The 20,585-nt window shown below is 41.6% G+C and overlaps 2 protein-coding genes across 6 annotated transcripts in view; one reads left to right on the plus strand and one right to left on the minus strand.

Moving 5' to 3' along the window:
- Nucleotides 1–207: 207 nt before the first annotated feature.
- On the plus strand, nt 208–2,035 carry MIXL1 (Mix paired-like homeobox). Its single transcript, XM_040612073.1, is given in 5 exon segments — nt 208–1,174; nt 1,176–1,274; nt 1,276–1,470; nt 1,541–1,738; nt 1,740–2,035. Coding segments are annotated over 5 exon segments (1,137 nt in total). The 5' UTR covers nt 208–730; the 3' UTR covers nt 1,941–2,035.
- Nucleotides 2,036–4,750: 2,715 nt separating this feature from the next.
- LIN9 (lin-9 DREAM MuvB core complex component) overlaps nt 4,751–20,585 on the minus strand; it is a 44,876-nt gene continuing 29,041 nt past the window's right edge. For all 5 annotated transcript variants that reach the window (XM_040611442.1, XM_040611443.1, XM_040611441.1 and 2 more), the window contains 9 exons: nt 19,134–19,291; nt 17,880–18,013; nt 16,764–16,883; nt 16,489–16,590; nt 11,719–11,799; nt 8,185–8,310; nt 7,640–7,822; nt 7,431–7,528; nt 4,751–6,125 (listed from right to left, as the gene is read on the minus strand). In XM_040611442.1, coding sequence (XP_040467376.1) covers nt 6,020–6,125; nt 7,431–7,528; nt 7,640–7,822; nt 8,185–8,310; nt 11,719–11,799; nt 16,489–16,590; nt 16,764–16,883; nt 17,880–18,013; nt 19,134–19,291 — 1,108 coding nt within the window. In that variant the 3' untranslated portion in view covers nt 4,751–6,019. The remainder of the gene's footprint in view (nt 6,126–7,430; nt 7,529–7,639; nt 7,823–8,184; nt 8,311–11,718; nt 11,800–16,488; nt 16,591–16,763; nt 16,884–17,879; nt 18,014–19,133; nt 19,292–20,585) is intronic.

Consider the following 20,585-nt stretch of genomic DNA (forward strand, 5'->3'; position numbering starts at 1 on the left):
GAAAGAAACCTCTGCTTACGCTTTTCAGCAAACATTACGCAACGTAAAACAGAGTAAAATAGTTGTCACATAAATGTAATATGGACTAATTCTCTTTTGGTGCCACCTGTGGCATCTTCTAAATCTGTACAGAGTCTGCAGAGTAATTCAACCCTCCTCAAGTCTTTTATTAAAAACTGAAAATAAGGCTGCCCAGGCTTTCTGGATCACCGCTCACCTGCGCCCTTCCACACCATCGTGCCCTCCCATTATGCTGCTGACGGAGAATGTGCCCAGGGCTCGTGTCTCTGACCACCGGCTGCAGGCTGCGATTTCGGGAACAGATGACCTAGAACCTTCATGAATGACAGCACCTGGATCGCTGCGTGCGTAAAAGCAAAAAGGTACAAACACTTTAGGAATAAAACCTTCAAAAATGGCTTTTAACAATCAAGACACCGATTTTTGTACAAAGTCATTTTGCACAGGAGACAGTCCTGTGGTTGTCACCAGACGGTAAGGCCAAAGGAGGACAGACCCTTCCGAAGATGTATCCTGTTGGAGCGCACGGGCAGCCTTCTGGCGTGAGGCCTCCTCAGTTACGGCAGCAGCATTGGGCTGGCGGGTGGGTGGGAAAGGTGATGGCTCCAGCGTCTGCCCCTGCCCCGAACGAGCCGCTGGGGCCCTGCAGGTGCGGTTAACCTGCATCTTAAGGAAGGTATTTCTGCAGCAGCCGCCGGCGCAGGAGGCCATGCACCGGCCGCACAGCCCGCAGCCAAGCGCCGCAAACGGGGCGGCCATGGGAAGGGGTAACTCGTCTACCTGGAGCCTGACACTGTGCGAGACCCCTCAGTGGCAAAGCGGGCAGGAGCTGGCCGACACGCCTCTCCCCGGCGGCTCCCGGCGGGCCGACCCCCCTCCCCGCGCCAGCCCCGGTGTTGCACCGCGTCCGGGAGCGCCCCAGCGGCGGGCCAGGCCCCCTGCGGGTGGCGACCTGTCCCCACCGACCTGGCCCAGGGGCACGCGTGGGGCCGGGGCGGGCTGCGGGGCGCGGCGGGGTGCCCGCAGCCCCCTGCCCACCTGCCCACGGGGCCGTGCCGCCGCCCCCGGATCCCCCGCCCCCCGCCCCGGCTATAAAGGGCGGCGGGGCGACCCGGGCCCCTCCTGGCCCGCTGCCATGGCCGCGCTGCGCTTCGGGGGGGCCGCCGGCGGAGCGACCCGCCTTCCCCGCCGGCAGGTGGGCGGGGGGCGGCGGGGGGCCCGGGCCGGCCTCGCCCGCCCTCAGCGCGCTGCCCCCCGGCGGGCCGGGCCGGGGGGGCGGCGGAGCCGTCGGAGGGGGCGCCGGCGGCCTCGCAGCGTCGTAAGCGGACCAGCTTCACGGCGGCGCAGCTGGAGACGCTGGAGCTGGTCTTCCGGGACACCATGTACCCCGACATCTACCTGCGGGAGAAGCTGGCCGACGCCACGCAGATCCCCGAGTCCCGCATCCAGGTGAGGGCGCCGGGCCGCGCCGCGCTCCCCGGGCCGCCCCCGCCCGCCCTCACCCGCCTCTCTTCCCCAGGTCTGGTTCCAGAACCGGCGGGCCAAGTCCCGCCGCCAGCGGGGGCCGCCCCGGCCCGGCCCCGCGGAGCCGCCGCCCGGCCACCCGCGGCCGCCCCGCTTCGCCGCCCCGCAGCGGCCCCGCTACGCGCTGGCCCAGCGCCTCCAGCCCAAGGAGGGGGGCTCGGGCCCCTACGCGTGGCCGCCGGCCGCCGCCTTGCCCCCCCGGCCCCGGCGGCTGCCTGCCCGGCCAGCCCGGGGGCGCCCCGGCCGCCTCCCTGGCGGGGGGAAGGCCCTGCCCGCCGGCCCGCGCCCTCTGCGGCCAGTACTCGCCCGTCTCGGACGCCGAGGACACCAGCGGCTACTCGGAGTCGGGCTCGGAGTGGGAGGAGACGGGCCTGGGCGCCTTCTGCGCCCTCTGAGCCCCGGGGGGTGTCAGAGCCCCGGCCCCGCCACTGTTGCACTTTATCCGGTAGTAACTGATTTTTACCTATTTATTGGAGGAAGATACAGGTCAGCTCCGTCAGCTGCGGGCGTCTTTGTACACTGTATGTAAAGATTCCCATGAGCGTGTTTTTGTATTTCTATTTAACCTTCTTTAGCCAAAAAGCTAACCAAATCCACCGTGGGGGCAGGTCTTGGGAAACTTGGGACAGTTGGGGTGGGCTGTTGGGACTTTTTGACTGAGGAGGAAAAAAAAAAAATAAAAAAGGTTTACATTTTTGCTTTACTCGTGTGCGTACCTGGGACAGGGTTTCTTACCCCAGCAGGTTAAGGGGCCATCCCCCATCCCAGCCGCAGGTTCTTCCCTGGAGAGCAGTGGCTGTGGTTCGGGTGGACCTGGAGGACAAGTGACACCAACTGCCTTAAGCCTTTAGATCTGCTCTAAACAACCACCCCCCCTCCCTGAAGGAAAATGCAAGTTCATGGCGCGAGGAGCACGGCCCCAGACCCTTGTCCTGCTCAGACAAAAGCCTCAACAAACAGCTTCAGCCAAGTTTAACCGCAGACACGTGGGAGCGTTTTGTGAAGGGGGTAAAGGTGCTTTAGCGTTGAACTTGAGTGTTGGGGACTACACCGAGGCTGTTCCATGATAGTACTGGGCTGAATGGCTCTTTACTGAGGATGAATATGGAATCATTTAGGTTGGAAAAGACCCTTAAAATCATTCAGTCCAACCGTTAACCCAGGACGGCCGAGTCCACCGCTGAACCCTGCCCTGAGCACCGCATCTGTATGTCTTAAGTGTCTCCAGGGTCAGTCGCTCCCCTGGGCAGCCTGTTCCCCTGTTTGACCACCTTTCAGTGAAGAAGTTGTTTCCTAATAGCCAACCTACGCCTCCCCTGGCGCAACTTGAGGCCGTTCCCTCTTGTCCTGTAGCCTGTTATCTGGGAGAGGAGACTGACCCCTGCCTGCCCCCAACCCTCCTCCTCTCCAAGCTGAACACCCCCGGCTCCCCCCACCGCTCCCTGCAGGATTGTGCCCCAGCCCCTCAGCATCCCTCTGGCCGTGAGGGGCCCAGCATTCGGCACGGGGGGGGGGACAATTGCTGGCCCCGACACTAGCCAGGGCACTGCTGGCCTCCTTGGGCGCACCAGGGGCAGCCAGTGAGCCCTGGGGACACCCCTGTGCCCAGTGCCAGCGGGTTGTGGCTCCGTGTGCTTTGTGCCCCATGCAGCACGTGCCCAGCTGTCCACAGTCCTTCCCTCACCTGCAGAGTGGGTCACCCTGTCACAGGAGCAGGTCAGGTAGTAACAGAAGCCTCTCCTGTAATTCAGTCAATGAATTGATTAAGGAAGGATAATGTCACTATGTATTTTGAGGATAAGGCCAATTCTTCCTGCCTACAGAGCAGTGCTGCCTACAAAACAGCCTTGCAGAGCCCATTCCAAGACTCCAGTTATAGAAGAGCACCCGAATGCCAGGAGGCTCCGATGGTTTGGAAGCACAGAAAAAGTGACCCATGCACTAGCAGCAGAAACACCCTGTATGAGCAGCCGTGTCCCCCAGAATAAGGTAACCAACGCACTAAATCCCTCAGTCACCCTGTAACGTACCTGTGCTTGCAGTCTGGGACGGCTGCACCTCAAGCCTGTAAGGGTGGGTCGCAGGGCAGGGTTGCAGATTCATACTCTCCCTCCAAAAACCAGAGCTGCTCTTGAAAAAAACATAAAGCAAAACCCACCCACCCACCCACCCACCACCAGGTCCCGTCCGCCTCAAGTGGGCACCGGTGCCCAAGGAGCTGTTACGTTCGGGGTTGGGAAGGCCCCTGAGGAGAAGCACTTACATGAAGCAGCAGAAAATGAGACCACCAGTTCCTGGGGGTGCAGCAGGAATTCAAGGGTACTGACTGAAGCCAAACGAACTCATTCTACTCCTGCAGCCTTAAGTTACAGCAGTTGCAGTGAGTTCTTCAGATTCCCACTAGGCTTAGGCCAGGTGCAGCTGAAGCAGTCCTATTTGTTACTGTATTTCACCAAAACCGAGCAACATTAGCTCTGACCCAACACATCAGGAGAAACGTGGCCCCTGGAAGGAGTCAGGGATGTACGCCCACCTTGCCTGCAGCAGCTGGCCCAATGACACGTGAAAGCACACAGACAGGCTTATCACAAATCATGTATCTTCCTGTTATATGACATAACCCTGCAATGATTAAAAAAAAATCCCTCATCAACACAAAACATGTTGGAAAGAGCACATTGAAGAATCTACACGTAAAAACCATCACACCGATGGAATCGGAGTTAAGATGGGAGTGTGGTGGTTGAAACAATGTATTCTGTGTCCAGCAAGAAATAAGTTTGTCATGAAAAGCAGGTTCCAAATCCTCTTTGCCGAGCACCATCCATGGTAGTGGTATCTGCTGGTGCCTACAGCTTCCCTCCCCCTCAGTTTGGGATGCTTGTTACCGACAGGGCAAAGTTAGCCTCCTGCTGTCAGACGGTAACACCACAAAATAACGGGTAACATAATCACAAAAGCAATTGCAAAGGCCACTACAAGATTCTATTGCACTATGAGAGGTAAATTTCCACAGGTAAGTCAGCAAAATTAGCGTTCAGCATTATTTTGTAATATCCCTTGCAAAGTTTCAAAATACCTTTTAAAACAGCTACTCACCTTGTCCTTACAATGTTTCATTTTCAGCAATTAAATTAACTTCTGTTGTTAAAAAAAAAATGACCTGAGACCATCTGCAAAAGAGTTTGCATTTTTGTGAAATATATCAACTCTCATAGGTCAATTTATTCAGAGTTACAAATTTCATTGAGAATAAAAGATTTATGCATTTCTCTTAATTAACAGAACAAGTTTAGCTAAATATAAACTCTGCACTAAAGTTTTGCAGTGGCACAATACCAACACAGAATACAGAAGCATCTTTAAACTATACAAAATTTTAAAATTGAAAATAAACCTGTTTACATATCCTTTATACATTAACATATAAAAAACCTCATTTAATGAGGCATCTAAAAGAATCAAAAACATCTCTACAGCTATCTCTGAAAATTCATATCTGGAAACAATTCATTACACAGAAGCTTTACAAGACTATTTAAACAAACCAATACACACTTTTTACAAGATTAACATTCCAAAAGGTACTCATAGGCAGGTTGTCACTTTTTATTTTTGCAGTTTATCTCACTGGTTATCTTTACTTATAAAAATCTTCATATTTATATATGTTGGGTATTGTTGGATAACCAGTAATCTAATTTAAAAGTTGTGCAAAACAAACAAAAATTTGGAAAAACAGTATGTTTAACCAGTCGTTTACATAAAATACCAACTAAAGCCTCTTTCACCCTGTTTGAAGGGAAGAAACCATAACCAATCTTTTTCCAGAAAGTTACCAGTTACATTTTTATATTCCTTCATTATAGTCCTTCTATAAGTTATGATAAATTAAAAGTTCCAACAAGACATTGACTGATCGATGGACCTGCCCAACATCCTCAGCTTTACAGCTTCTGTCCATACCCTGCTGCTGCTTCTCCAGCTGAGGAACGCTCAGCCTGCGTTGTCCCCGCGCCACCCGAAGGCAGAAAAGGCGACTCGGTGCCTCGGCAGGGGCAAGCTTTACATGACAAAGACCTGCCGTGTGGCTACTCATTTGAGCCATTTCCTCTTCATCACTTCTAACGTACCAGGACAGCCAACAGCAAGAGGTGTGCAGAACTCATCTGAAATTTTAAAAACTAACTTCAAATTATAGGAAAGTATGTTTTCAAGTTTATTATAATAAATGCAATCACTATGAGATTACCAGTTAGCAAAACTACTGTATGTGAATAACAAATGGAGAAATCTAATGTAACGCTGGCCAGTAATGCTGGTTTTCTTAAGAAGCAGATATAATATATTTCAAAGGGTCCTTTCCGAGAGGTTTTCTTTTCCCTTATCTTCTGGCAGTTAGGATATTTGGTGAAGCCTATATAAAGGAAGAGGATTTTCCAGAACTACTTGCTGTACACTTGAAAGAAAATTTTCAGTCTCTGTTGGTGTTATTAGCTGCAAAAGCATGTAAATTTCCCATCTGGCTCAGACCACTCTGAATATGTGCAACATGGATCTCAACATTATTCTGAAAACAACTACAGGAAGAAAAGAAGAAGAAAAAAAGCATTAAACCTCACATTGAAGAGTTGTGTCCGAATATTTCTACAGTGAAAGTCAAGGTATGAACACAGCCGATACAAAAATTCAGAGGAATTGGAAAGTAGTAATACTAATGCAACTTGATTGAGACAAATGTGAAAATAGTATTTGCACAAGCACTGGACGAAATCAGCAGTTACTGACTTGGGTACTTTAAAGAAGACTTTAACATGACCAGAGTTAATGAAATTAAAATATTATGAAGAGATGCTAAAATGCCCTGAATAAGTACAGTGAAATGGAAACATCATCATCTTCTTAACAATGTACACCAGCCTTTAGCTGAATCCACTCCAACATGCAATTTGCAGTGTTGATTATCGTGAATTTTCACTAATATTCAGGGTTTATTTTCGGTTTTACTAATGAAAAATGCTATAAACCAGCATTTCTCAATAATGGTTTTTAAATCAGAAGGCCATCCTACTATCTTTGCAAAAAACCCCCCCAAAACCAAAAAACAAACTCATGTGTGCAGCCTCCCATTATTATGTAGCAATACAAGTACAGAGGATATAAGGAAACACTTAGCATTCAGGTATATTTTCTAAATTATGTAATTTAGCAGCATTATAATTATATATATAAAAAAAAAATCCTGGTCACACATTGCTGGAGGCTGCAGTGTACTCCAGATGAGTATTACCAAATTCTTGCTATTTTTATAATGCCTCCTCAGGCACCTGCTTGTGACAACTGTTAAAAAATGGCCCATCTAGACTAGACGGGCTTTGACCTGGCACAATATGGCTGTTCTTCTGTTCCTCAGTTTAAAATGTTGCTAATGGAAGCTGGTCAGAAGCTATAAATTGTCTCATGTGCCAACTTTTGATATTTACAGACAAGAGGTTGAGTAACTGTGTAAAAAGAATACTGAAATTGTACTGTTCTGTGGTTTAAAGAAATTATTAGTGGGATTTCAAAGTCTGAAAACATTCTAAAATAATGTATTAGTTGTCATAAATGACTGAAGAGGAAGAAAGTCTAGTTGTTGCTGCATCAGTTTAGCACTTTGTTTCATTTTTTTTAAAAATCAGGTTACTTCACTAATAAGTTCAAACAGAAAACTGCTAGTTTCACTCCCTTTAAGAAGCTCTCTTTTAAAGAGGACCATTCCTGTAAGTAAAAGTTACCAGATTAAAACCCTTAATTATAATCATTGCTCAGCTTTAAAATACAGTAAGAATTGCTTGCTGGCACAAAATGTGTAATTAAGAATTAAATATTCATAAAAGTAATACCTGATATTTGAGGAGTCTATTGAATTCTTAATGTCATTTAATGAATCTGTTAGTGATTTAAATTCAAAGGAATTCAGATCACCTCCTTCTGCTAGACACTGTAGGAGAAGAAAACAAAAAGTGTTCTCACAGTTTGGCACAAAGAAACCGGCAGAGCTTTAATGCTATGCATCTTACAGGAGAAACTATTTTTTTTGCAAGAATTTTACCTTAATTTGCAGTAATATTGCTGTAAGTCTAGAGATAAGATCAGTTAAATTTTCACTCTCAACACAAAGCTGTCCTGTTGTCGAGGAATTCGCTTGCCTGACGATCTCCTGAGCCTCCTCTTCACACCTGCGCCTCAGGTCTGTTGGCTGGTCAGCAGGCTGGAGGCCCTGGTCAGGAGCAAGCTGCATAGACAGAATGAAGAGAAATGAAGAATGAAGATCTCTTTTGCATTGGGTGTACGTGTGAAATGACAAACTATTTCAAAGAGAGTTCACAGGTACGTAGTAACACAGTTTTTTTCTTCCTTTACAAACACATATGTCTATTTCAAAACTGGCCACTGGCATCATCGGAAGTGTCTACGTTCCAGTGAAAGAAACAGAGACAAAGGCTGAGGCGGAGAGAGGAGGAATCCGATAGCTACTACTAGTTTCATTTCAAAGTGACCCCCACCTACACCCTATTCCCAGGAAATTCTAATTATTTTTTTGTACTTAGGTTAAGCAAACCCAACAAGTACATAGTGATTCCAGCAAAACCTTACCTCATAACAATACTGTTGAACTTTATGCAAAACTTTATTTAAGTCTTTGTTTAGTTGCTCTAGATCTAGCACAATAGTTGCGTATCTCCTCTGAAACTCGATGCCTATTGGCATAGAATAGGATTTCTGTGGAAAAGACAAAGCATATTAAAGTTAATGCGATACTGTAAATTGATATCTCTTGAACTCATCAAAAGGAATTTTCACTTGAAAGTAACAGAGAGATTTGAAATCCCAATGTTTTATAGAAAAATGGTAACATACAGAATATTAAAATGTAAGTATCGCTATTTAAAACTCCAAGTGACAACTGTGTAGTAACTACTATGCTTTTATTCTCTTTATAAAACACCATGATATCTGTGGTGGTAAATGCTACAGTAGAAGACGGTGGCCTGACCTGCTGATTTCTGCAGGGGTTGGTTAGGGCTTCTCTCTGCTGTATGAACAGAAACCTGCCCTGTCAGAAGGAGAACAGGACAGGACAATATGGCCACAACCACCTCTGCTGCAGGATGGGAGGCGCAGTTGCCTAGTAAGTTAGTGGTCACCTGAGGATGACTCAGTGCTACGTACCCTTTGTTACAGCTAACAGTTGTGCCAAACAAGGAAGTTAGTAGAGCTTACATATGGTACCTTACGTATTTTGGGTAAGCACAATTTTCCACAAAAAATAAATGCCACAATAGGGTACTTTTTTCTTACACTGTTTTCAGAATGTGTGATATTTACGAAACTGATATATTATAAAATTTCCTCCACAAATGGCCTCTTGCAAGATAAGCTGGATGTATTTCTACTGCTTCTCAGCCACAAGTCTGAGATACAGGTATCTTGTGCAATCAAACCTGTGGCTATAGGTTTTACACCATGAGATAAAGCAAACTGCAAAGTCAAGAGCCTCCATCAGGAGAATCCAAGTCAAAAACTCCAAAGCAAAGTTTCAGTTATCAGTTCAGTTCAGCTCCCCATTAAACTTAATCACTGAAATGATCTCCAGGGATTTACAAGCCTGAATACCAGATTAATAGGGCTTTAAACTAACACTGTAACTTCAACATTCACCTAAAAGCAAACTGGAAACCAGCATAAATTTGACATACTTCCTGTAGCTCTGGAATGTAAGGGAAAAATGGGAACTTTCAGATCTTCTTCGGTGAGCAGCCCCCCTAGAGCAGACTGTACTACTCCAGGTTAGCTGTGAAAGCCACAGACAATTGTGAATTCTCCATCAGAGACGACAGGCTAAGGGCACTCTATACTAGTGACAATGAAAGACGTTTTTCTCAGCACTAGCACTGGTTCTGATCAGGGAGCAATCCAAGATCTGGGAACACTGACAAACAGCTGAACAGGCAGACAAAAGACAATGGCTTTCAGAAGATGGAATCAGGTAACATCTTTGTCACTGGCATCTACGTGCTTCTATGGAACAACCAGCACCACCTTTACCTTGTCTTTATCACAGGTTAAGTGAAAAAATGAACTACCCATCCTTTTTATTTAGATTTGTTCATCCAAATGGCTATCAGAAAAGTGTTTACTGTTTTATGTACACAGTAGCTTGTTTATAGCCTGCAACCAAGCTAGTATAGTGATGTCAAGACGCTTACCTATTAATAAGCTGTCCCTTCAGAAAAATGAAATAGAAAATGTGCAGCTGTGTGTATTAACAGCACCTCTGAAGGTATCCCCTGCCTCAGGTAAGCTTATTATTATTGCCAGATAATAACAGACTACATTCAGTAGCAGTTCTGATTTTGGTCAGTTCTGTTTATTTCTATATTGGATCAGTTGTTAAAAAGAAAAAGTCACCATAAAATGATTGGTTTAAACCAAACAGTGGTGTTACTCTAACAATTATCAAATCACAATTGAATTAATTATTATCAGAGTCTGAAAATGAAACTATACTTCAATGAACTCAAAAGATTTCATTTTCTCCATGTTCAGGTGTGTTACTAATGTTCAAGTGGGTTGGTGCTGGAAAAAGATTCTTGTTCAAAGAAAATACATTTTAAAGGAGAAACAACATATACTCAGCAGCACAAGCAGAGATGGGATTGCCAAGGGACAAAGAGGATTAGAAGACAGGCTAAGAATATGGCCCAATAGGAAGGTATCGCATCCTCTATTTTTATCAGGACAGCCTTGAAGAGTTACAGAGGTTGCTTTATGATTGCTGGTTTGCAAAGGAAACATCACAAGGGAAGAAACTGAAAGTATCTCAAAGTCCTTATCTAGGCTACAACCGAGCTAAAATATATCAAATTTAATGTTTATTTCTAGATCCCCTTCTTCCCTGTTGCTTTTTCGCTCTTTCAATTTTGTGGAATAAGAATATAAAGGAAAATAACAATACAATTAATTTATGACTTAGTAGAGAAGCGACATGTTAATATCTGGATTCTTGTCAGAGGAAAGCTAATGTCATTCCTATGGATTTCTTTACATATGCAAAAGTACTAATATCTCAGTAAAAACAAAATGTTTTTTAGTTTGTTTTAGGAAGAATTCCTAATTTTTCAGTATCAGAGTTACAGGTTGCAATGGTGTGTCTTAATCCTGCTTCTTTTTGCATCTATTTTAATTATTAATATGCAAATTTAAAAGACAAAACATTTCACGTGCAGGAAAAAGAAGAATTAGTAATGGAAATGATAACAAGGTTTTGAAGAGCAGCATCGCAGCACAAAAGAAGAAAATTACAGAAACATAGGGATGGGGCAGCAGGAAGCAGAATAACAGAACACACATGTGCACATGATCACTGAAGGGACAAAGAGGGAAATCTCACCACAATAAATCAAATCTGTCAACATTCAAGTGTTTAAAAAAAGCCCAGCTTTCTGGTTTCAAGAAATAAAAAGGACTCCTCTTCCCCTCCACAAACCTTTAGGCTTCTGTCTGTACGTTGTAGAGACAACTGTCTGAATGGATGCTAGCAGAAGGTTGAGACTGAGAGCTTTCCACTTTCAAGTTGATTGATAGCCAGGGGTGGTAGAAGAGGCATTCTTATCATTTTGATTTACTGACTGATGATTAGATAAAGCCTAGCAAGAAAAACTGTTCTGCTCCTGCTAATTATGCTGTAGCTGCTCTGGTATTGTAATTTTAAATACCGGTCAAGGGCACTCAGAGCTTTATATAGAAAATCTCTGAAATGAGTTATTGTTTTAGCCAGAAAGCTAAATAAGTACTTACCATCTGAAAAATAAAATTATGATAAATATTTTACCATATAAACTTATACCTGAGATTCTCCAAGTACACAGTATTTCCTTACTTGTCAACAGACATATGCTCTCAGTGTTAACATTAATCAGTTTCCAAAGCATAATGCTTTCAAAGGAGAATCGTATTTGAAACAACTGACTTCTCTGGATTGTCTTAAAAAAAAAAAATTAAAAAAATTTCACATCATAGAAAGTGATAAAATATAGATTTTATCTAGACTCTAGTTTTAATTATGTCTACTTGCATTAGCTGTTAAAGCATATCCTGTTTTAAGAATTGAAAAGAGAACACTCTCACCAGCTTTTCTGCTTCTGTATTCATTTCTCTCAATTGTTTGATGTGTTCCTTCTTGATCATAAGGATTTTCGATAACCTGGTCTAAAACAAAGGAACTATTTTTAGAATGAATAGGTCCTTAAGCAGTTTTGAAATGCTATAGAAATTCAAGATAACAAAATGTGTGTTTCTTTCATCATTTTAAAATACATTTCTCGGTTGTTCCTCAAGTTAAGATGCAGAAAAAATTTTAATTAAAATTAAATGATGGATTTTCCAGAGATTCTTAAAGCATTTTCAAGTACCCTAGATTGGAGAATGCTAAAATCCACCAGCTGAAATTCCCTATAGGAAGACTAATATAATTTATGGCCAGCTAGAGGCTGAAGAATCAAGAATCTTCTTTTTATGCAGCCTGAAGGAAAGCAAAGGGTGGTACCACCATGTGCTGCAGTTCCTATCGCTCACCTTACCCACACCTTTCCCCCCCCCCAGTTTACAGCTGTGCTCTGGACCGACACCAGCCCTCTGCGTACACTCCTGCAGTAAAACCTGGTACAGAGCCTGGGTCTATTTTATACAGAACAACTCTGGGCTTTCCATTTCCCTCTTTCATCATGGGAGTACCCTGTTTCTCCTGCCCTTGGGAACTAGCAGTCTGAAGCGGAAATCACTGGGAGTGCTCTCAACACACACATCACTCCTGAAACCATTCATACTGCCTAGGGCCCCGAGAGAAATCCTAGCTCCGCTACAAACAGCAAGAGTTTTATCACTGATGTAAACTGAACCAAGATTTCAGCTTTGACACATTTCAAAGGGGGTTAACTCTGCATCCTAGGAGTGGAACGTGGGACTGGGAGGAAGAGGGACTCCTAGTTCAACATATGTCTGCTCATATATAGTCCCCTTTACTGATTTTCAAGTTCAGTCTTAACACAGCCAGGTTTCTTGCCCTCACAAATCCTAATGGAAAATTGTTCCAGGATCTCTTTCAGCTAATTATGAATATTCTTGGAATTTCCATGTTAAACGAGTTCTTGTTCACTTCACAGTAATCTGTTCTGCCAAAGCCGTTTTTCAGTTAAATACAGCCTCTCCCCTCCCTCTTTGTATTTATCCCTGTTTATTCAGAGACGGTAAACACATCTCTTCTCCACTGTTCCTTCACCAGACTAATCAAAACCCAAGCCTTTCCAGTCTCCTCTCCCATAAAAGGCTCTCCATCTCCTGAACTTTTGTGGCCCTTTGTGTGTCTTTTTTCTATTCACTATCATCTTTCCTGAACGTGAGCAATGGGAAGAAGCCTGTACCAGTATCTCAAATAACAGATCTGTAACTAAACCTGTAAAATGGCATCAATACATCTCTTTCTACCACTCATACTTGGCCAGATGCATCTTAGGACTGGATGGCAAGCCATGGTCAGACTCACAGAGGCGATAATTGGAAGGTTATCACTCTTCCAATTGCAGCTGCTCATTTCTGTCCTTGCGCCGTCCCCCTGATGCTTGTGCTGAGCCAGCACTTGCATTTTTGCAGCTACGTGAAGAACCAATCCGGGAACCAATAACAACAAAACAAATTCAGAAAAGGCAAGAAAAAAGTTTTAAAACTGTTACTTGTGGGCTGGATTTTCTCTCTGATCTAGTTTCTACCACCTCACACGAATGCTCATGCTGGCAAAGACACACCTGGCAGAAAGGAAAGCATTGTGCATCATCTGCCCTTGCTGCCAAAAAGTTACTCGTCAGGCTCTGCTGTCATCGCCATGCAGCAGCTGCCTAACGGGTCTAAGTCCTTCTCCCTCATGAAGGTGGTGAGTCCCCAGCTTAATGTAGAATATATTATTTGTTCCCAGAACTTGCAAGCTATTTGGTGCTTAACATCTACTTTGATGTCCAGACATACTCCAGGCTACAGGGCCCTCATTCTCCATGAGCTTAGATTTTGTATTATAGTCACTCTATTCCCAGATATACCCCAGTGATCAAGATAATCTGATTCTTTCTACACAAAACTCTAACCTTCCACTGTACCTGTGGTATCTACCAGCTTTCTCTCATTGGTACATTTTATTAAATAGTTTTCCGTTTTCATTTGCCAGTATCATCAGCAAATGCTTCCACTCAGTTCAACCTTATTTTCCTTGAGAAATTCTTGCCTAACAGTTCTATTTTCAGCACAACTCATCCTGTTTACTGTTATAATTTATAGTTCTCATTAAACTGGAAATGAACTTTTAGTACAATGCATTTCCACATTAAAAGACACGAAGGAACAACCCAACCAGTATGTTTAGATTCATACTTTAGATTTCATTTTTTTCAGTCAAAAGGCTATTTAGAAGAACACAAGCACTTCAAACTAAAGTGTGCAATAACTTACTATGGAACATTTTCAGAATTTTCATAAGCAGAGAACAGTCAAAAATCCAGCATCCAATTGCTAATTTTCCCAAAGTCCCAAAGTTTACTTACAACTGCAAACTATACATAAAGAGAATATCCCTAACGTTTATTTGTCAGTGCCTGCATGTGATTTTGGCTACACTTTCTTTTGCTCCAAATTAATTTCAAACCCCATAAAAAGAGAACTAAGGGGATAGGTTGAAATCTTATTCAAGGTGTGTTGCATTTTCCCCCTGTTTTGTCCAAAATAAAGTTTTCCCATTAAATTGTTTATTCATGGTATCATAAATAATCGCCAGGCAATAGCTCTCCAGAAAGTTTTTTCTGAATCAAACATTTTCTGACCATTTACTTCCTGAATCACCATTAAATCACAATGAAGGCTTTGACATTTTTACTGTACCAGTGTATAACAAAGGCTACAACATCTTTAACAGTCACCTTTAACATAAAAATACATCCGGACTGGTGAATGCAGTGCAATCAATAATCAGTATTCACCACTCACGTGTATTTCACAACACCAAACATTTCAGTACCATCCTTAAACTTCCAATAAAAAACTTGATGCTTAAAATGCTTAAGATGCTAGGCTTAAAAATAAAGCACAGTCCCTCTATAAACGTTTTTTTTTTAAGCCTCATGATTCTTTATCAAAAAGCTGGATAAAGTATTAAGTTGCTCACGTAAACAAATGCCAAAAATCTGTGGCTTGATTTTGTTCAAAATATTTCAAAAACCTTCAAGCAAAAATGCCCTTCAAGGGCATGTAGTGACATGACAGGGGATAGTGGTTTTAAACTGAAAGAGAGTAGATTTAGATGAGCTGTTAGGAAGAAATCCTTCACTGTGAGGGTGGTGGGGCACTGGAACAGGCTGCCCAGAGCAGCTGTGGGTGCCCCATCCCTGGGGGTGTTCAAGGCCAGGCTGGACGGGGCTGGGAGCAACCTGGTCTAGTGGAAGGCGTCCCTGCCCATGGCAGCAGGGTTGGAACTAGATGATCTTTGAGGTCCCTTCCAACCCAACCCATTCTATGGTTCTATGATTAAAAATACCTATTAGTGTGCTATCTTTGTAAAACGCCACCATTTGTAATACAAACAAGAGGCCTATACTTTTAAAACTCAGATTTCCTTATAACTAGTAATATACCATGAAACCTGACTAAGAAATCACACATTTTCAGATTTAAAATACAGAAGAAATATCATAAACTGATCAACTTGACGCACTAAACAGTTGTAAATCTCCACACACCTTAGCGATCATGCTTAGCGACTCAAGTAGGATAGCTGCAGATACTGGTTTTGGTTATGCTGCTAAACTGTATCTGTTGTGTATTTCAATTTTTAACATAATTAATCTTATGGCAACTGCATTTGTTTTAATTTTTCTTAACTAAGCTAGATGCCAAGCCACTTTTTTCAAAATCAGATTCATGCACTAAGTTTCCTCTAAAAACCTGAATAGATCATTCTGTCCAATAAAATTAATTACATTGAACAGCCAAAATATTAGTGTCTCATGCGAGCTATAGACACAATTTGATTCTTTTGATCAATTACATACACTCTGAAATTTGAGAAACTTTTAGCAATATTATTTCCTGGTTCTTAGTATGTTAAACTCTGACCATTCCAACTTCCTTTAGCATGTTCAAAATAGCTTTCATTGTTAAAGAATTCAATCACAGATCTCAAGCTAAGCCAACGTGAGCAATTATGTTCTTCCATCATCCTGAAAAGTAGCATGCTTTGATGAGTTTTGATATTCAATGAATCTCAGCTTCCTAACATTACTTGTCTGTGCTCTTCTGAACTGGTGGACAAAAATCACTTAGGAACTGAGGAATTATTTCATAAAGATAAAGTCAAAAATAGTTTTCTTATCTATAACCTCTATGTTTGCTTTCAGGGAAAAAGAGCGCTTCTTTTCTTCTCCAAGAGGGTAGGTCATTACAGAACATAAAATACAACATATGATAATGCACATAGGCAAATGTTCTCTGTGTAATGCAAGTATATTTTAAATAAAGTAAAAAAAAAGCCTTAACACAGTACAAAGTTTACAGGTAGAAACAATATCTTTTTTTAGACCATCTGGTAGAGCTGGCAAAAATAAAGACACACTTCTGGAGACATAAGTTCCCCCTGCGGTCTCAAGAGCAGCATATTTCAAAACTTATGAACAAGTGAGAAAATTAAGAAGGATTGGGGTGGGGCGATAAACCCAAATATTTTTAACATCTTTTCAAAAGTTATTTTGGATATCACCATATCTGTCATAAATCAACAGAAGGCCATTTCACTGCAGAAGAATTAGAAGAATAAGCACAAAAGGACAACACACAACAAAGTTAAGAGCTGCAGTTAACACTTACCACTTGAATGAGGAATTCTACTGGAAAGCCTCCTAATGTTTCGCTATCTGTGCCTGAAATTTTGTTTTTCCACGAAGATTGTCCTAATAAAGGATCACTGTCCTATACAAGAAAGAACACTTAATTTAGTAGCTTATTTTTAGGGGGATTTGCTAGAATTTTTGTCTTGTTGAATAACCTCAGAAAATTAATCTCAAAAAATGTTTAAGGTAACAGCTTCAACATGTATCAGAAAATATTTCAATGATTAATACTACGTGAAAAAAGTAACTTACTGTAATTGGAGACTGGAGTGAAGGTGTATAATGCAATCGGGGAGGGGTCATAAAGAACCTTGAAGGCCGTTGTTTCTGTCCAAAGGCAGCAATTGGCATGGTTTCATGAGGTTCATTGCTCTGTAAGACAGGAACAGGAAGGATATACTTCAGTTGTCAGATTAATTTTAAACACCTTTTGGAATACTTAATTTATTTCTGGAATCTGGACTAGCCATACCCATCCATGCCCCAACCCAAGAACATTAAAAGATTGACATTTTGCTTTTGGGTTAGCAGGAACTTCAAAACCATATTCTATTGCTGGAGTTTTCAAAGTGTTATGGCATCACATCCGATAAAACCTGCATGAATATTTCCAGAAATTCTATTGACAAATTGCAGACAAATAACTGGGGTTCAGCGGGGCTCCAAGATCAGATGATGAGAGGGACTAGACAAATTATGGGCCCTTGGTAGATTCAACACTACACAAGATACAAAAGAACGTGAGGTCCTCTGAAAAGCTTGCAGTCTAGGTCGGACTGTTGGGCAGGAACAATTCTGGGAGCTCATTAATTGGTATAAGAGCCTATGAGCTAGGAAATACTCCCAAATTGTTTGACCAGAGCAACACCCCCACAGGTAGCTTCATTACCATAAGAAGTTTAAAAACCAGGTTCAATCAACTCATCATACTTGCTTGCAACTACCACAGGCCTTTCCAGATTTTGGGAAGTTACAAAGGGCCAGGTTTTCTTTAACATTTTCTGCAAATCCTGGCAGGATCCCATAGCAGAATTTTTTTTGGATCTTACACTACTCATTATATTTCTTCATACTAAACTCAGACTGTTATAATAACCTATAATAGTAGGTCTAGTAAATTATTCTAGCCCGAGCCATTATGTTTGTATCATAAAGGGTTATCCTGTTCTATAAAAACATAAACAGTAGAAGCTCATTCCCCCAGAATTTCCCATGCATCTGTTATGCTTGTTTCTAATCTATGACAATGCTACCTGCATGTAATATTTTGAATTGATTTATTTTTGATTAAAGCATACAATTGTAGATTTTTTAATTTCATTTTGTTTTTCATTACAGTTATTTTAAGATTGTGTCATTAATACTTACAAGAACTTCATAATCTGGGACTGTGTGTGTTCCAAGACCTGCCCTGTCAAAAGTCACTCTGTATGTAGCATTGAGAGTATCTACAGCATCTATCTGTCCAGTGAACAGTCCATCATGGACACCTCGCAAACGTGCTTAAAAAAAAAAATGAAAGGAAAAAAAAAAAAAAAGAACAAACCAAACATTATAATGTTCTAATACTATTGAGAAAAATAAACTTAATACACCTTTTGCAAGTAACCCTTTATATGTACATTTTAAACCCACAGATTAAAGGGGGGGGAGGAAGTAAAACCAGGAAAAGAATTGTATACAATAGAAACACCACCCAAATTTTTGTCAAATTTATCTTTGCAAGTCAAGTATTTCCCAAACCTAATTCTTAGCACTACACTTATGTCTAAGTAAAACACTATTTAATACCCAATACCTTCTGATAGACAGATTTTGCAGGCAAAAGTCAATTTCCGGATGATTTTGCATACCATTTCTCTTTGATCACTTCCACTGATGACTGCATATTTAGCAAAAGACAATGAGGAATGCAGCTCAAGGATACAGCTCTAGGAGAGTGAGGAGAAGCAGTGTTGTGCATGCCTGCTCTTCAGCAAGAATTAAGGGCACTGTTGCTGAAGAATGCAAAAAGCAATGAACGGTAGCGGCTTTAGTGGGAGATACCATGCTTAAGTGAAAAGCATCTGGATCACAAACAGACAGGATGGAGGTTTAAAGTTTTTATAAAATCAGACAAAACTTGTGGAATGTTTTTAACAATATTCCTTCCTCAATTACGTGTAAATTTTTTCAGCAGGCAATGTCATCTTTAGTATATATGTCCAACTACACTGCAATATCAATCTGTGTCTGTTTCAAAATTGATGTATTTATGGAAAAACAAAGGTCAAGTTTTATATTAGGTTAGATTTTAAACTGTTAGACAGCACTCAGCTCTCTGCATTTAAGCATCTCTCTCTCTAAGATTTGTCAGATATACTAGATATAAAAAGAACATTTTAAAAATCCTACAATTTGAACAGCAGAAATAATGAATCATACCAAGTTTGTACCTCAAAACTGTATCACTGTTTTAAAAATACTAGCTAATCCTCACAAGCACCTTCTCAGTGAGCTAACAAAAAAAATACATTTTTTAATGTTTTAAATTTAACTATGTGCACCAAGTATATTACGATTTACTAAAATCTTTGCAAAACACTTGGCTGTTTTTTTCTTTCTTTGTTTTTAAGGAATTACCTGTAACTTTTGTTCCTATTACAAGCGGTAATGGAATTTCTTCTGGAAGATCTTTGAACTGTGAAATATCTGCAACTTTCCGCTGCTGCAAAAGTCTTATTTTCTGCCGTTTCTGTTTTAATGCTGATCTCTCTTCCTCAAAGAATGCAGAGGAACACCTATGATACAATTAGGTAAAATTTTACTTAAATTCAGCACTGAAAACATACATATGTGAAGAGACATCAAATAAACAGGCATAGTTTACAAATCAGTGAGGGACAATGAAAAAACCTGGGGTGAAGTGTTCAAGACAAAAGGATTCTGTTGAATGGATTTAGAGAGTCTTACTCTCCAGAATTATTGCTCCTAAAATAACAGTTTATTTAAAAATACTAGTCAGGAATGCTAGTTGTTGTATTAGCATATCAGAAGAGCACAACTTTTCGTGACTTTTTCTGCTTATAGGGATCCACCTGGTGTCACAACAAAGCTAAAGCAGGTCCCACATCCAGCCTACTCTGAATACCAGTTCAATGCATGTAAGGACTTACTGTGAGGTCCCTGACTGCCATCACTTAATGATAGGTAGTATGTCCCTTTCACATGTGCTCATTAGCTCAATTAAACAAACTTAGTGTGAAAGAGCACCAGACTCAGAACATAAAAGGGCACTTCTTTGTCTCATATCTTTGCATCTGTGCAGAGTACAACTCAGCCACAAAATCTCTATTATGCAGATGAATTGTCTAGAGATCAATCATAGTAAAAGTACAAATTTGTTTAAACTTGGGTTATTGTGTAAAATCAGATAATCTCTATAGCATCCCCCATTTTGGGGCGGTCTTAAAATATAATCTAAAAGATGAAAGACTTATTCCCAAGGTCCTTACTTGGTTTTACTCTTTTTCACTTTTAACCTACTGAATAGGCATGCTGCATGAGAGAGATGCTGAAAGCATAGACATTAAGGACTTGATCTTATCTCTCATTAGTTATTAAAAAAAAGTTTTATCATTCTTGTGTCAATGAAAGAAATTTAAAAAAGGAGTACAGATGCTACTGTAGCAGAATTAATTAATTGCAGCAGCAGTTATTTATCAAATGATTTACTACCTTTGTTAATTGCTTCATGCAGTCAAATGCAATTTAAACAAATTCTGTGGAACTCATACAGTTATATATTGATTACTGATCAATAAAAAGTCCTATTTTACGAGGTTATTTTAGAAGACACTGGCAAGTCCTGTGCTGGTTCCCTCTTCTACACTGCAAATTATTTTCTGGTTTAAATCCCTTCAAGGTCTTCCTCAGTTATTTATCTTTCACTCAGTACTGAGCAGACAGCTCCTATTTCCCAGTCTGCTTCTACTAATCTCTTCTTATATGCCACAATAAACAGTCTTATGTTTTCTTCTCTGTACCACTCAGAGAGTTCCACAAGCCATTTCACTATTCTCCAAAATTTCTCTT

This window comes from Falco naumanni, chromosome 12 (assembly GCF_017639655.2).
Source record: "Falco naumanni isolate bFalNau1 chromosome 12, bFalNau1.pat, whole genome shotgun sequence".
In the NCBI taxonomy this organism is placed as follows: domain Eukaryota; kingdom Metazoa; phylum Chordata; class Aves; order Falconiformes; family Falconidae; genus Falco; species Falco naumanni.